General features: G+C 66.8%; 2 protein-coding genes across 2 annotated transcripts; both read left to right on the forward strand.

Moving 5' to 3' along the window:
• The first annotated feature begins 462 nt into the window (after nt 1–462).
• CTDSP1 (CTD small phosphatase 1) lies at nt 463–5839 on the forward strand. Its single transcript, XM_075152973.1, has 7 exons — nt 463–568; nt 2002–2144; nt 2367–2468; nt 2702–2758; nt 3274–3366; nt 3649–3834; nt 3953–5839. The coding sequence occupies exons 1-7, from the start codon at nt 502–504 to the stop codon at nt 4079–4081; spliced, it is 777 nt and encodes a 258-aa protein (XP_075009074.1). The 5' UTR covers nt 463–501; the 3' UTR covers nt 4082–5839.
• Nucleotides 5840–6403: 564 nt separating this feature from the next.
• VIL1 (villin 1) lies at nt 6404–14997 on the forward strand. Its single transcript, XM_075153928.1, has 20 exons — nt 6404–6655; nt 9170–9271; nt 9507–9581; nt 9714–9910; nt 10196–10304; nt 10607–10717; nt 10815–11017; nt 11526–11604; nt 11757–11855; nt 11952–12105; nt 12215–12315; nt 12446–12583; nt 12753–12911; nt 12992–13171; nt 13287–13432; nt 13554–13698; nt 13990–14178; nt 14317–14385; nt 14558–14695; nt 14777–14997. Exons 1-20 carry the CDS (start codon nt 6473–6475, stop codon nt 14888–14890), a joined length of 2691 nt encoding a protein of 896 aa, XP_075010029.1. The 5' UTR covers nt 6404–6472; the 3' UTR covers nt 14891–14997.
• Nucleotides 14998–15556: the final 559 nt, after the last annotated feature.

Consider the following 15556-nt stretch of genomic DNA (forward strand, 5'->3'; position numbering starts at 1 on the left):
TGGATGGGGGGGTGACACCTGGGCGTGACAGCAGGGCCGACCCCCCTCTCCATCATCCCTGAGCCAGGAGGGTGTGGGGGAGCCCGAGGGGTGGCGGGGACCCCGTACAACCACCGTGGCGCAAGGGGGGGTCCTTCCCCGCCAAAGCTGCGGCGCAGGCGCCTTCCCAAAGACGGCCACCCCCTGCACCCCCGGTCCCGGTGGCGGCTCGGCGGGGACCCCCGCTCCTCCCCTGCGGGGCGGGTGCCGGGAGGCGGAGGTGGGAGGCGGGGGGGGCCCTCGGCGTTGCCCTTTTAAGGGGTTCCTTGAAACCGCGCCCGGGTTCCATGTTTGCAGCCCCAGCCCGGGCGGAGGAAACTCCATGTTGTAACAAAGTTTCCTCCGCGGCGCCGCTCCCGCGCCCGCCGCCCCGCGCCGCCGCCGGCCCCCGCCCCGCCTCCCCCCCCGGGGGCCGCGCCGGGGGGGGCCGCCCCCTCCCACCCCCCCCCGCCCCCGGCGCCCATGGAGCACCAGTCCATCATCGCCCAGGTTAGCAGGGAGGAGGGGAGCGCCCCGCTGCAGGAGAAAGGTAACGCGGGGGGAGATGCCCCCCCCCCCCGGTGCGGGAGCGGGGGGAGGTCCCCGGAGTCTCCGGCATCGGGGGCGGGGGGGGGGGGGGCTGGGGGCGGCTGTTCCCGGAGGGTGTGATGAGCTGCGGGCGGTCTCAGCCTGCCCCGTGCGTCCCGCTGCCCCAGGGCCAGAGGGGGATGCGCTGGGGCACGGGGGAGTCCGGGGCTCGGAGGGAGCGGGGTTGTTGCACCCGCCTGGGCGCGGGGGGTCGTGCTCGCCGAACCCCGTCGGTGACCCTGGGGTGCTCGGGGCGCTGCTCGGGCCCCGGCGTATCTGCGCTGTTTCCTTCGGAGCCGGGCGGGGGGGTGCAGGCAGCGCCGTTGGGGAAACTGAGGCAGGGAGGGGGGCCGAGCGCCGGGCACCCCGCTGCAGCCCGGGGCACAGCCCGACACCTCGGCCCCCCGGCCCCTGCACTCCCTTCGCCCAGCGCGGGGGGTTCGGCGGGGAGCGCTGCCCGTCCCGCTGCCCGATGCCGCGGTGCTGCCCGCCGGCCTGGGGAACTGGCAGGGCCGGGGGGGGCGGGGGGCAAGCGTGGGAACGGGGCCCGTCCCCAGTGGGGAGCTCCTGCCCCACGGGCTCCCTCCACGGGGCGCCCCGCGGGGCTGCCGGGGCGCGGGGCCCTGGCCCGGCTGCTGGGAGGCACAACCCGGGGGGAGCCGGCGGGCTGGGGGCAGGATCTGGCCCGCGGGGCCGGTGGGGAAGGGGCTGGAGTCGCCGCGCTGCCCCCGGCGCCCGGGGCGGGCAGGGGCTGCCCCTCTGCCTCAGTTTCCCCTTGATCCGCCAATGGGGGCTGCGGGAATGGCGCCCAGGGGCGGGCACTTCGTCCTGATTGGTCTCTCGCCTCCGGTACGCTTGAGTCGGCCAATGAGAGGGGGGCCAGGCTGGGGGCGGGGAAAAGAGAGGCTCTAAGCCCCGCCTCCACCAGCGAGGCCCCGCCCACAGGGCCACCCACCGGCGTGGGTCTGTGCCCCCTTCGGAGGGACAGCGGGACGAGCCGGGGGTCCACGACCCCCCCGTGCGGTGCTGCAGCGGCCCCGGCTCCCCCCTGGGGCAGGACCCGCTCAGTTATTGCAGGGTCTCCGGCCGCATGGAGGGGCCCACGGGGGTCACCCGTGGGGGGGGACGTGCCCACGCAAGGGGCTGTGGGTGGTCTCCAAACACTCGTGTCCACGGCGCTGCCCCGGCGCCAGCGCTTGGTGGGGCAGGAAGGGTGGCCGGATGGGTGCCAGGGCCGATAAGGGCGTGGGGGGCTCGGTGGGGCCCCCCTGGTACCTCCCGTGTCCGGCATCAACACCCCAAATCCGGTTCACCCGCCCCACCTCGCCGTGCTGGGGTAGGGGGGTACCCGGGGAGTGCCCCTGCCCCCTTACCCCCCTTCCTGCCCCCCCCCAGGTACCCAGGCCCCCGCCAAGAAGCCGCGGAGCCGCAGCATTCTCCAGTCCCTCTTCTGCTGCCTGTGCCGCGATGAGGGGGAGCCCTGCGCCGGCACCACCAGCGCCCCGCTGCTGGTGGAGGAGAACGGGGCCCTGCCCAAGGTACCCCCACCCCGGCACCCCCTGCACCCCCATCCTGGCACTGGGGGAGACACACAGTGCTGGGGGGGCTGGGCTGCCCATCCCCAGCGCTTCCCTTAGGCCAGGATGGGGGGCGAAAGGGGCTCCCCCCTCCCCATGCCCCCTCTGGGTAGGCAGGAGGGGAGGGGATGCCCCCCGCCACCCCGCTGACCCCCCGGTTTGCCTGTGCCCCCCCCACCGCAGGCTGCCGTCAAACACCTCCTGCCCGAGATCAAGCCGCAGGACGCCAGCAAGCTGTGCGTGGTCATCGACCTGGACGAGACGCTGGTGCACAGCTCCTTCAAGGTGGGGGACACCCCCGCCCACCCCGCCCCTCCTGCCCCATCCCCCCCCCCACCCCAAAGTGATGCCCACTGCCTGGGCACCCATGACCAGCACCCAGCGCAGTCCTGCTGGGTCGGATGGGGTGTCCCTGCGAGGGGGCGGCGGGGCTGGCAGGGGTGCGTAGTGGGCAGAGGGCAGGCAGGGTTAGGACAGGGGGTGCCCGCCCGGCGCTGACCCTGCTGTGCCCTCCCCAGCCGGTGAACAACGCCGACTTCATCATTCCCGTGGAAATCGATGGCATCATGCACCAGGTAACAGGGGGGTGCCCGGCGGGCGGGGGGCATGGCCTCCTCTGCCCCCTCCCCAGGGAGTGGGAGCCATGCCAGCGCTCTGCACCAAGGGGCAGTTGGGGGCATCAGGGTGCCGGGGCACCTTCTGGGGCAGAGGTGGGTGCCCCTCTTCCCAGCGGGGTGGGGAGGTGAGGGAGGGGGGTCCTGGCGCAGTGCCCTCCTGCAGTGGCCGGCCCCGGGTTCAAGTAATCCAGGATAGGCTGTGGTCTGGGCAGTCAGCCTGTTCTCGGTTACTTGGCTCCGGAGCTGGCCGGACGCTTCGCCCGGGACGTGCCAGCAGGGCCATGGCATCTCCCAGCCCACGCAGGGCAGCCCCCATGGCACGGGGCATGGACAGCCCTCTGCCCCCCTTCCCCAGCAGGGAGCCACTGGGTGGGATCAGGGACACGAGTGTCCCCCAGGGTGGGATGGGGGTGCTGGCTGGGGGCCGGGTTGCCCGTGCCCGTGGCGCGCTGCCCTCTGCCCCGTGCCCGCAGGTGTACGTGCTGAAGCGGCCGCATGTGGATGAGTTCCTGCAGCGCATGGGCGAGCTCTTCGAGTGTGTGCTCTTCACCGCCAGCCTGGCCAAGGTGGGTGCCCCCGCTGCTGCCCGCCATCGCCCTCTGCTTCTCCTCGGGTGGCACAACTCCCCTTGCCTGCCCACCCATGGGCGTCACTGGCCCCTTGTCACCTGCCCACCTGCGGGCAGTGCCAGTGTCAGGCAGTGCTGCCTGCCTCCCCCTCCAAGGCACTGGCCAGGGAAACTGAGGCACGGGGCGAGCTGGCACCAGTGGAGAGCTGGGTGCTGTCATCAGCATGGGGTGGGCACAGTGGCACGGCGTGCCCCGGTGACCCCCCTCCCTTGCCCGCAGTACGCAGACCCCGTGGCCGACCTGCTGGATAAATGGGGGGCTTTCCGAGCACGGCTTTTCCGGGAATCCTGCGTCTTCCACCGCGGCAACTACGTGAAGGACCTGAGCCGCCTGGGCCGCGACCTGCGCCGCATCATCATCGTGGACAACTCGCCCGCATCCTACATCTTCCACCCCGATAACGCCGTACGTACCCCCGGGTGAAGCTGGGGAGGGGGGGGACGGAGGGGAGGTGGTGGGGGGGGGCCCCCCACCACCTCCCCTCCGTGCCCCCCTCAGCCGCTGCTGGCCGTGCTGCCCGCAGGTGCCGGTGGCCTCCTGGTTCGATAACATGGCGGACACGGAGCTGCTGGACCTGCTGCCCTTCTTCGAGAGGCTCAGCAAGGTGGAGGACGTGTACGCAGTGCTCAAGAAGCAGCGGACTAACAGCTAGTGGGCCCCCCCACCCCACCGGGTGCTGCTGGGGCGGGGGGCACTGCCGTGGCAGCCGGGTGCCTTATTTTAGGGGGAGGGGGGTTCCGGTGTGCCCCCCCCATCGTCCTCCACAGCCCTGGTGGGCGCGGGTGCCCTCCCTGCCTGCTGGTGGTGGGAGACGTGGGTGCCCCTGCCGGGGAGCTGGGCGTCCCCCTTCCCGCGGAGGAGGGGGGGCCGTGGGTGACCCGCTCCCTTGCTGTGCTGGGGACCTGTTGGGGGGGTCCCGTCCTCCCCCACTGTCCCATACCCCCTCCAACCTGCGTCCCCCCTCCCCGAAACGGTTCTCAGGTCCTTTTCCCCTCCGTGTGCCCCCGAGTGGGGAGGGGGGGTCAGCAGCTGCTGCTTTCCACTGCCTTTGGGGGGGGACTGGACCCCCCCCATCCGGGCTCTGCCTGCTGGGGGGGCTGGCGGCCCTCGGCCCCTATCTGCAGGGGGGCCCAAAAAGGGTTAACCCTTTACCACCCCCAAAAAATGGGGGGGGTCTTTTTGGCCTTGGTGCATGGGCCCTTAGCTCTGCCCTTGGTGCAGCTGATCACCTTGGGGGGGGCACGTCCCTACCCCTCCCTCGTGCCTTCTGCTGCCCCCCGCCTAGGGAGTGTGTTTTGGGGGGCAGCCTGGCCTCAGGGTTGAGCCCCTGGCCACAAATGCCCCCCATGTGCCTTGGGACACCACGTCTCCGTGCCCCCCCCAGCCCTGCAAGGGCTGTGCCTGGGGGGGGCTCTTAACTCACCCCCTTCAACCTCGATTTCTTCCCATGGGGGGGGTCTGGTGGCCTCCCCCACCTCCAGTTACACTGTGTCAGTGGGAGCCACTCCAGTCACCAGTGGGGGGGTCCCCTCCCTCGCGGGGGGGGCCAGGCACCCCCTCCCCATCCATATGCAGCCTCACCAAAGGCTGCGAACTCCTAGGGGAGAGGGACCCCCATACCAGCCTTAGTGTCCCCCCCAGCCTTACCCCAGCCCCAGCCCCACAGCTGGGGCAGGGGTGGGGGGCACTGCGGCCCCCTCCCCCTGCAGCCTGGGGCTACCCTGACCCCCGTGGGGTTGGGCTTGTGCCAGGGTGTCCCCCAGCCTTGAGGGGCTGGGGGCTCTCAGGGAGGGTTTTTGGCGGGGGGGAGGGAGGGGGGCTGAGCTCAGCCAGGCCTTTTTTAGCATCGCAATATGGACAATGTCTCATATCTTTTTAGGGGGAAAAGCAACGGTTTCCCAAAAAATCATGGGTGCCTTTTTACCGCTGTGCCAGGGAAGGGGAGGGGCAGTATTTGGGGGGGGGATGCGAGGGGTTTTAGCTCTCTGGTGCTGTCTGGCCGGCTCCTGCCGGCACTGCCCTTCTCCCAACGCTGGGTGCCGGGGACAGGCAGGGGTCCCCCCAGGCCTGCCCGCACCCCTGCCTCCAACCCCTGCCCCACGGCGGGGGGGGTGGGATGGGGGACCCTGCGGCATACCCGCCCCCCCAGACCCCTGCCTGCCCCGGGCCTGGTCCTGCCCCTCCAGGAGGGTTGAACTCAGCACTTTATATTAGACAAGTCAAATGGCACCAGCGAAGCCCGCTGCCCAGCAAGCACCCATGGGTGCTACAGCACCCAAGGAGCACGGCCCCTGTGCTGGGCACCCTTGGGGGGCCCGGGGTGGCCAGAGGCAGCATTGGGGGGGCTGGGGAGGGCTGGGGGACCAGATCCAAGTGCCTTCATGTGATTAAAGCTGTCAAACCATCTTGGAAAGGGGAGTCCTGTGTATGTGCAAGTGTGTGCACGCATGGGCATGGGCATGCGCCACGTGGGTGTGCACAGTGGGGGGGCAGAGAGCCCCCGGGATCCTCTAAATCCCCCTGGGAAGGGTGGATGCTGCAGGTCAGTGCTGGGGGAGCACCCTTGGGCTGCAGGGTTGGGGGCGTCACCCCTTGCCTGGTGCCAAGGGGACACGCTCACGCTCCCCAGGCTGCCCTGGCACCTCCATCCTAACTCCTTCTCCCTTCTCCTGCAAAAAGGACCCTGATGCCACAGGGATGGGTATCCTGCCCCTGAACAAGGGGGGGCTGAATTTACCATGTGGGCTGTGCCCCCCAGCTTTGGGTCTTGGGGGGGGGTGTGTGTCATAAGTGCTCCCTCCTCAGTTTCCTCCAAATAAGGTGTCAGACCCCCGTGCGTAGGCTGGGGGTCACTGGGGGGGACTTGTGACCCTCCCCGGGCAGCCTGCTGCCAACAGGGAGGCAGTGGGGTGCTTGGGGGGGGTCTCTTAGCTGCCCCCCCCACCTCCCCCGTGCCCTCATTGGCCCTGTGCCTCCCCTCATTAACGAAATCTCTGTCCTCCCTGATGGCTGCACTAATTACTGAGTTCATTAGTGGCCCGGCATGTCCAGCTGGGGGGCCCGGGGAGGGGGCGAGCCCTTTGGGGCTGGCGTGGGGTCCCCTACCCCTGTGCCATACCGGCGGGCTCAGCCGTGGGACTCGGCCACCGAACGGAGAGCAGCAACCCGCGTGTCACACCGCACCCAAAACTCAGCCCCACACCCCTGCTGGGGGCTCTGCACCCAGGTAAGGGTCCCATGGGGGACACTGGTGTGGGGTGTGGAGTGTGGGAGCTGGGTGGCATGGTTAGGAGGGTTTGGGGGGCCAGGGGAGTGGAGGGCAGCAGCAGAGCCTATCCCCGTGGCATCAGGGCAGCCTCTTGTTTGTGGCTGACATCCCCCTGGCCTGGTTCAGCCCATTGCCATCACTTTGGGGATCCTTGGCGGGGGCAGGCATGCCTTGGGGCTCACCACAGTCCAGGCCTGGCGCCGGGGTGACGGCCGGGATGCGGGATGCCTGCGGCGCTCGTGGCCAGGGCTGCTGGCTCAGCAGGGCGGCCGAGATAAAGCTGCGGAAATCCTGCAGAGCTGGGGAAGAGATAAGAGCGGGACAGGGAGCCCAGGGGCCTGCCTGCTGCTGCGAACCCCCCATCCCAGCTTTAGGTACCCCCTGGTTGTCCCCCAAAACCACCTTTGGTGCTGGGAGCCACTGGGCAGGACTCCAGTCCCCTCTCCTTTCTGCCAACATCGAGAGCATCATCAGGTACCACCTCTTGGGGCTGAGGTCTGGGGGCACAGGACCGGGCACAGGGCTTAGCCGTGCTACCGCCCTGTGCCCTGGCCCGTGTCCCCAAACCCCAGCCCCATGCCCCATCCCTGCGCCCCCTTCCCATCCCCAAGACTGGGGCCGCAGAGACCCCTGACGTGGGGAGGCGAAGCCCATCGGGTAGTGAGCAGGGATCTGGCCTCCAGCTGGGGGGTGGCACAGCCTGGGGCTGGTCCCATGGGCAGGGAAGGGATGTGCCAGGTAGGGGGTGGGACACGAGGACATGTGGGGTGGGAAGGGGATGTCCCAGGAAGATGCTGCTGCATTGCTGGTGGCTTTCAGCTGGTGGCACCAAAAACCCCATCCTCACGGGACCGGGGTGGGGGTGGAGGGCAGCAGCATAGCCCAGCCCTGTGGCATCAGCCTGTTGCTATCACTTTGGGGAAGCTTTTGGGGGGGCAGGCATCAAAAAAACCCATTGCCATGGGCTTAGTGCTCCATGGCTGGGAGGGTTTGGGGGTTTTGGGGACTGGGGAGTGGAGGGCAGCAGCAGAGCCTGTGCCAGTGGCATCAGGGCACCTCCGTGTTTGTGGCTGACACCCCCCTGGCCTGGTTGAGCCCATTGCTATCACTTTGGGGAATGTTTTGGTGGGGGGCAGGCATCAAAAACCCCATCACCTTGGGCTCAGTGCCAAGGGTCACGAGGGGAGCAGGCCTGGGAAGGGCAGCAGGTACCACCCTGGGCACAGCAAGCCCATGGGCAGGGTGCCTGGGGTTGCCCTGTGCTGCAATAGTGCCGGGGGGGGGCATCACCCCATGAGTAATGGGGCTCTTCAGGTGCTGTGAAGCCTTGGAGGGCCGTGGGGACCTTGACTCTGGGCTGTTCCTGCCCTTATATGGTGAACATAGGCTGGGACAGGAGGGGACAAAGGTCTTCTGGGTGCTGGCACCCGAGCACTTTGCCTAGGTACACTCACCTGTGCCCAGCTCCACGGGGAAGGTGAGGGGCTGGGGTGGGGGGCCAGAGGGTGGGCATGGTGGGGGCAGCACATCCCACAGCGACTACAGCTCCTGGCACTGGGTGACCTGGGGATGGGGCTCGGGGACCCACCTGTGCCCTGCCTCGGTGCTGCGCTGGGGGGGGGGCGTCACCCCCTGGATCTGAGGGACAGGATGTGGGCGCTTTCAGGGCAGCGCAGCGGGACCAGGTGGGGTTTTGCGGGGCTGGGGGAGCGGAGACCTCTCCGTTGGGCACCGCTGGCTCTCCCTGCCAGCTCCCTGCCAGGGCACACGGGGGGCTTTGCCCAACACCAGCTGCCTGACCCTCCCTGCCCGCTTGCCGGCGAGCGCTGCCAACCTTGGCAGCACCGGGGCTGAGCCCTGGCACGCTCGGCACTTCTGTGGGGCTAGGCTGTGCCCTCCCTGGGGAGCATGGAACGGCGGTGGGGTGGGGGTCGGGGGGCTGAAGCAGGCAGAGTGTGCTTGCACACGTGTGTGTGTGCGCGTGTGTGTGCGCAAGGCCACCAGCAGTGGCCATGCCATGTCATGCCAAGCCGTGCTGTGACCAGGCTGAGCGGGGCCGGTTCCTGCTGGCGCTGGGGAGGAGCAGGCCACTGCGCAGCGGTGTCACCCAGCTGTGGCTGCTGTGCTGGGGATGCCCTGTACAGCCCTGCCCCCTGGCCGGGCACAGGGCAGGGCACCGGGGTGCTCAGGGGACCCCACTCCCACCCACAGCGGACCCTGGCATGGAGCCATGACAGCCCCCATTAGCTGTGGTGCCAGCCAGGCCGAGGAGAATGGCAGCCCTGCTTGGTGCCCGCAGCCCTGGCACCGGGGTGCTGAGGGTCCCCTTACCCAGTGCAGCTCTGGACAGGGGTTTATGGCCTGGCCGGCTGCAGGCGGGGCAGGGCAGCAGATGGCACGGCAGGCTGGCGCTGTCCCAGCTCTTAATGACACTGCCTGCCATTAACGAGGGTGTTGCCGATGCCCCGGCAGGTGCCCTTGCCTGCAGCACCCGTCACCATGGTGGAGCTCAGCACCAAAGTCAGCAGGACGCTCAACAAGACCACGCCGGGCCTCCAGATATGGCGAATCGAGGTGGGGACAGGGGCACAGCCTAGGCACCCATCACCTGGGCACCCATTGCGGGGCTGTTTGCGGGGGTCTGCGGGAGGGAAGATCTCCTCTTTGTGTCCTCAGTGCCTGGGTTTGGGGGGTCTCAGTGCGGCACCCGTGGTTAAACCTGCCCAGGTTTTGGGGCTGGGGGCAGCAGGGTGTGTGGGGCTGGGGTGGGGGGTCCCCGCCAGGGCTGACATCTCCCTTCCTTCTGCAGAACATGGAGATGGTGCCAGTGCCCACCAAAAGCTACGGCAACTTCTACGAGGGGGATTGCTACGTCCTGCTGTTGGTAGGGCAGCCTGGGGTCCGATGGAGGACGGGCTCTGCCCCGGGCGGGGGGCTGGGGTGCAGGGAGGGGTGTCCCTGGCCAGAGTGGCCTGGCGACACGGGGGCTCTTCTAGCGGGGACCGGTGTCCTGCAGACACGCAAGACTGGGAACGGCTTCAGCTACAACATCCACTACTGGCTGGGCAAGGAGTCGAGCCAGGATGAGCAGGGGGCGGCCGCCATCTACACCACCCAGATGGATGACCACCTGGGCACGGTGGCCGTGCAGCACCGCGAGGTCCAGGGCCACGAGAGCGAGACCTTCCGCGCCTACTTCAAGCAGGGACTCGTGTATGTCGGTCACCCCCCAGGGACCCGCTCCCACAGTGGGTGATGGTGGGGAGGGGTCCTCTGCATGGCCCCTATGGGGACATCCCCAGTGGGGATGGGGACAGCCCTGTCCCAGTGGGGTGGGGGAGGCAGGATGAGGATCTGGAGCTGGTCTTGCTCCATCCATCACCCAGGTGGGTGGATGGGGGTCCCTGAACACCTCCCTGTGTACAGAGGTGGGAGGGGGACCCTGCTGGAGGGAGAAGGGAGGGCTCAGGGCTGACACCGTGTCCATCCCTCCCCCAGCTACAAGAAGGGTGGGGTGGCCTCAGGCATGAAGCACACAGAGACGAACACCTACAACATCCAGCGCCTGCTGCACGTGAAGGGCAAGAAGAACGTGGTGGCAGGAGAGGTGAGTTACGGGGTGTGGGGGGTCGCCAGCCACCAACCTCTGTGCAGAGATGCTGTTTAGGGTCAGGATCAGGCCACAGCCCCCCCAGATACAGCTGTCCTCAAGTAGGGGACAGAGTGGGTGTGGGGCCACGCCACCTTGCTTCAGGAGCCACCTCACCCCAAAAAGCCCCTTTTGGAGTAGGGAGGAGGAATGCTGGCTGGAGGCATCAGCACTGAGCCAGGGCAGGGGGGGCTGCGGAGCCAGGGGGACCCAAGCGTCCTGCTCGTTGACCCCCCCCACCCAATCCTGTCCCGCTGCAGGTGGAGATGAGCTGGAAAAGCTTCAACCGGGGGGATGTGTTCCTGCTGGACCTGGGCCAGCTCATCATCCAGTGGAACGGCCCTGAGAGCAACCGAAACGAGAGGCTGAAGGTACAGCTTGGGGATCCCAGGCCCCCCCGCCCAGGGGAAGGGGGTGACCAGCCACCTCCTCCCCAGTCTGGGCTGACCCCTTCTCTCCCGGTTGCAGGCGATGACCCTAGCCAAGGACATCCGGGACCGGGAGCGCGGGGGCCGTGCCAAGGTGGGCGTAGTGGACGGTGAGGACGAGGGCGCCTCACCGGGGCTCATGCAGGTCCTCACGCATGTGCTGGGCGAGAAGAGTGACATCAAGGCAGCCACCCCTGATGACAAAGTGGACCAGAAGCTCAATTCCTCCCTCAAGCTCTACCAGTGAGTTGCATCACCTGCGGTGGCATCTCGCAGGGTGCCAGAGGGACCCAGCACCCACCTCTGCTATGTCCCACAACTCTGGTCCCCATGGACAGCCACCAAGAGGGGTCAAGACCACTGCAGGGGTGGGGACAGTTCCTTTGGATACTGTTGGAGCAAGGGGAGTCCCTGGTGCCAATAGGGTTGGTGCCCGATGGAGAGATGCTTGTGCAAGTGTGACTTTTGAATACAGTGGCAATGTCCCTGGGTGGCCCCATCACACCCACAGCTGACACCCCTTTGTCCCCCCTCATGGCCATGAGTGAGCTGCACGGCAGGGCAAGCTGCAAACCAGGTTGTCACCATGGCAGGGCAAGAGGGTCCCTGGGTACCACCTCTGCCATGATCAGGTTGGGGAAGGGAATGGGGAGGGTACACCCCCACCCAACCCTGACACCCCAAGGTGGGGATGGGGAGGGGGTTTTCCAGCTCCGTTTCTAACCCCTCCTCTTCTGTTTTCCCCTGCCAGCCTCTCCAATGCCAGCGGGAACCTGGTCATACAGGAGGTGGCGGTTCAACCCCTGACTCAAGACATGCTCCTGCATGAGGTGTGTCACCCTTGGGATGCTTGGAGGCGCCCAATTTCCTTGGCATCTTTAACCTTTCAAAAGCCCACCAAATCTGCTCTGCCCACCAAATCTGCTTTTGAAGAGTTAAAGCTGCCCAAAGTCCTGATTTCTGCTGTTGTCCCCCCTCCAAGGACTGCTACATCCTTGATCAAGGAGGTTTCAAGATTTTCGTGTGGAAGGGCAAGAACGCCAACAAGGAGGAGAAGCAGCAGGCGATGAGCAGGGCGCTGGTGGGTGCTGGGTTGGGAGTCAGTTATGGGATAGCCTGGCTGCTTCCTGGGGTGCCAGGCACCCGATGCCCACACTCTGGGTCCAAATCCCCCCAGGGCTTCATCAAAGCTAAGAACTACCCGGCCAGCACCAGCGTGGAGACAGAGAATGATGGGTCCGAGTCGACCATCTTCAGGCAGCTCTTCCAAAAATGGACTGTCCCCAACCAGACCAGCGGGTTGGGCAAGACCCACACTGTGGGCAAAGTAGGTGAGTGTCCCCTTCCGACGCTGCAGGACTCCTTGGATTGGGATGGGGGGGGCTGTGGGGACCCCCACTGCCAGTGGGATGTGGCTCAGCCCTCTGCCCTTCCATGCAGCCAAGGTGGAGCAGGTGAAGTTTGACGCCACCACACTACACGCCAAGCCCCAGATGGCCGCCCAGCAGAAGATGGTGGATGACGGATCCGGGGAAGTGGAGGTAGGGTGGCTGGGGCAGAATGTGGGACCCTCTCGGGGCCCTACCGGGGGGTGCCGTGGGGTCCAGGGGCTGCAGGTCAGGGGGATGCACTAGCCCTGGCAGCAGCACGTCCACATCCCCATCCCACCAGGTCTGGCGCGTGGAGAACCAGGAGCTGGTGCCCGTGGAGAAGAAGTGGCTGGGCCATTTCTACGGCGGGGACTGCTACCTGGTGCTCTACACCTATTTCGTGGGGCCCAAGGTGAACCGCATCATCTACCTCTGGCAGGTGAGACCCCCAGGTCACTGACCCGTGGGTGGGGGACAGGGGCACCTCCCCGGACTGGGAGTCCTCTGCCCCTATGCATGACCCCATGGGAACGGCATGAGGGTTCCCTCTTCCCAAGAGGGAAAAGGGGGCTGTGGTGGGCGCTGAACTCCCCCTCTGCCCTGCCCAGGGCCGCCAAGCCAGCACGAATGAGCTGGCCGCCTCTGCCTACCAAACCGTCATCCTGGACCAGAAGTACAACAACGAGCCTGTGCAGGTCCGCGTCACCATGGGCAAGGAGCCGGCCCACCTTATGGCCATCTTCAAGGGCAAGATGGTGGTGTATGCGGTGAGCACAGGGCTGCCAGGGAGTGGTCAGGCGGGTGAGCCTGTGGCACCGGTGGTGACCTCCTGTCCCCGTCCCCCCAGGGTGGCACCTTGCGGGAGGGCAGCAAGGAGCCCACACCCTCCACCCGCCTCTTCCACGTGCACGGCACCAATGAGTACAACACCAAGGCCTTCGAGGTGCCCGTCCGCGCCTCCTCCCTCAACTCCAATGACGTCTTCGTGCTCAAGACCCCCAGCTGCTGCTACCTCTGGTATGGGAAGGTGGGTACTGCTGGGCACCAGCGTGGCTGCTGCCACCCCCAAGAGAAATGTCCCCGTCTCCTCTTCCTCCTCTTTTGCCGGGGCTGGTGATGGAGCAGCCATGCTTGCTCGGCAGGGCTGCAGCGGGGACGAGCGTGAGATGGGCAAGATGGTGGCCGACATCATCTCCAAGATGGAGAAGCCAGTGATTGCAGAGGGACAGGAGCCACCTGAGTTCTGGGTGGCCCTGGGTGGCAAGTCCCAGTATGCCAACAGCAAGAGGTACCAGCCCTCTGCCCAGGGGTCCCTTGTCCCTACCCATCCTTGGGGGTAAGATGGGCCACCAGTCCCCAAGGAGGGTGAGCCCCATTCCCACCACCACCGCTGTGTTGCCCTCCGCCAGGCTGCAGGAGGAGAACCCCTCTGTGTCTCCCCGACTCTTTGAGTGCTCCAACAAGACAGGCACCTTCTTGGCCACGGAGATCGTAGACTTCACCCAGGACGACCTGGAGGAGGATGACGTTTACCTGCTGGACACCTGGGACCAGGTGAGCTGGGGGGGCACGGGGCAGGGGGACACCTTTGATCCCACAAGCTGATGTCCCCAGGGCGGGTGGAGGATATGCAGCAGCCAGAGGTGGTGGGATGGGAGGCTGGAAACCCCCATGTCCCTGGCCCCATGCTGTTTTTTTCCAGCCTCCTTGCTCCAGGGACGGCTGAGGATGGACTCCCAGTGCCCTTCCCTGTGGACAGATCCTGTGTGCCCCCAACCATGAGTCGGGCATGGCCCCAGAGGGCCCCATCTCACCCCAGTGATGGACACAGTGACCTCGTTGCAGGTTTTCTTCTGGATTGGGAAAGGCGCCAACGAGTCGGAGAAGGAGGCGGCGGCGGTGATGGTGCAGGAGTACCTGCGGAGCCACCCCGGCGGGCGCGACCTCGACACCCCCATCATTGTGGTGAAGCAGGGCCATGAGCCCCCCACCTTCACCGGCTGGTTCCTGGCCTGGGACCCTCTCAACTGGGCCGTGAGTTATGGAGGGAGCTGGAAAGACCAGGGGGGTCCTTCACAGGTCCAGCCCCAGCCAGCATCTTCAGGGTGCGGGCAGCGGTTTGCCTGATCCCTGCCCGTGCCCAGGGGCTGAGCGCTTTTGTCCCCTTCCCAGGACAAGAAATCCTACGAGGAGCTGAAAGCCGAGCTGGGAGATGACGGCAGCCTCGGGCAGCTGACCTCAGTAAGTGGCACAGGGAGAGGGGGCGGCTGGAGTGGGAGGGGGCACAGAAAGCCCCTCCATCCCCTTGGCAGGTGGCACGAGGAGCTGCAAGGACACGTCCTCCCGTGAGGGGACACTTGGAGCCTCTGTCCCTGGGGCAGCCCCTGATGTGACCCTGTGCCCCCACACCCAGGCGCTCACAGTCAGGCAAGAGGTCTTCACCCCCACCACCACCCTGCTCCCCACCAAACTGGAGACCTTCCCCCTGGACGTACTGGTGAACACCTCGGCTGAGGACCTGCCGCGGGGTGTGGATCCCAGCAAGAAGGAGGTGAGATGAAGCCGGGGGGTTGCTGGGGGGGGACCACAGAAAGCTCCCCAGCTTTAGCTCAGCCTCCTCTCTCCTCTCCAGCACCACCTCTCCGACCAGGACTTCCAGGCTGTTTTCGGCATGAACCGCTCCGCCTTCGGCAACCTGCCCTTGTGGAAACAACAGAAGCTCAAGAAGGACAAAGGACTCTTCTAGAGCAGGAGTCTGGGCACAGGGACAACCCCAGCTCGTTATTTTTATTAAATAAAATGGATTTGGAGAACGGGGCTGCATCTTCCCCCCCTGATCCCCAGGCTCAGCCAAGGTGTGGGGCTTATTTGGCAAAGATATTGTGCACAGGGGGACACAGGTCCTGACCGGGCACCGAGGCAGCGCAGGGAAGGACCCTCAGCTCCTTTTCCCCGGGTCCTTCCTTTGCCCCCCCACCCTGCGCTCAGAGGCGATGCACCCCTGGGGAGCCAGGGCTCCCCCATCCCGCCCCAGCAGTTGCAGCTCGGGGCTAAAGGTCTGGTATACAGCTGGAGCCACTCCCTGCGTTATCGCAGGGACCTCAGCAAATACATGCGGTACCAAAGGTAAAAGCAACAAGGCACGGGCTGACGGGATGGCGCCTGTGTGGGGACAGCACCTGCCGGGGACAGACACCAGGGAGCTCTTGTCCTTGCCCCGGGAGGGGAGGAGGGCATCTCCCTCCTGCTTGGGATCCACGGGGACCCGGAGAGGGGCCAGGGGGTCCCCCGCAGAGACACGTCTCTGGTGGGGGGGGCTGGGATTTGCACGTGCCGGGAGGTGTTCCCGGGCAACTGAGCAAAGTCCCAATGGCAAATGGGGGGCGGAGGTGCGGTGCCCATCATATGCGGC

This window comes from Calonectris borealis, chromosome 6 (assembly GCF_964195595.1).
Source record: "Calonectris borealis chromosome 6, bCalBor7.hap1.2, whole genome shotgun sequence".
NCBI lineage: Eukaryota > Metazoa > Chordata > Aves > Procellariiformes > Procellariidae > Calonectris > Calonectris borealis.

Excerpts from the sequence above, each read along its gene's own strand:
- VIL1 (XM_075153928.1), top strand. The coding sequence starts at position 6,473 with ATGTCCAGCTGGGGGGCCCGGGGAGGGGGCGAGCCCTTTGGGGCTGGC. Across the intron at positions 12,912-12,991 it reads GCAAGATGGTGGTGTATGCG|GGTGGCACCTTGCGGGAGGG; the intron begins GTGAGCACAGGG and ends CCGTCCCCCCAG. Across the intron at positions 14,386-14,557 it reads GCCTCGGGCAGCTGACCTCA|GCGCTCACAGTCAGGCAAGA; the intron begins GTAAGTGGCACA and ends CCCCACACCCAG.
- CTDSP1 (XM_075152973.1), top strand. The coding sequence starts at position 502 with ATGGAGCACCAGTCCATCATCGCCCAGGTTAGCAGGGAGGAGGGGAGC. Across the intron at positions 2,469-2,701 it reads TGGTGCACAGCTCCTTCAAG|CCGGTGAACAACGCCGACTT; the intron begins GTGGGGGACACC and ends TGCCCTCCCCAG. Across the intron at positions 2,759-3,273 it reads TCGATGGCATCATGCACCAG|GTGTACGTGCTGAAGCGGCC; the intron begins GTAACAGGGGGG and ends CCGTGCCCGCAG.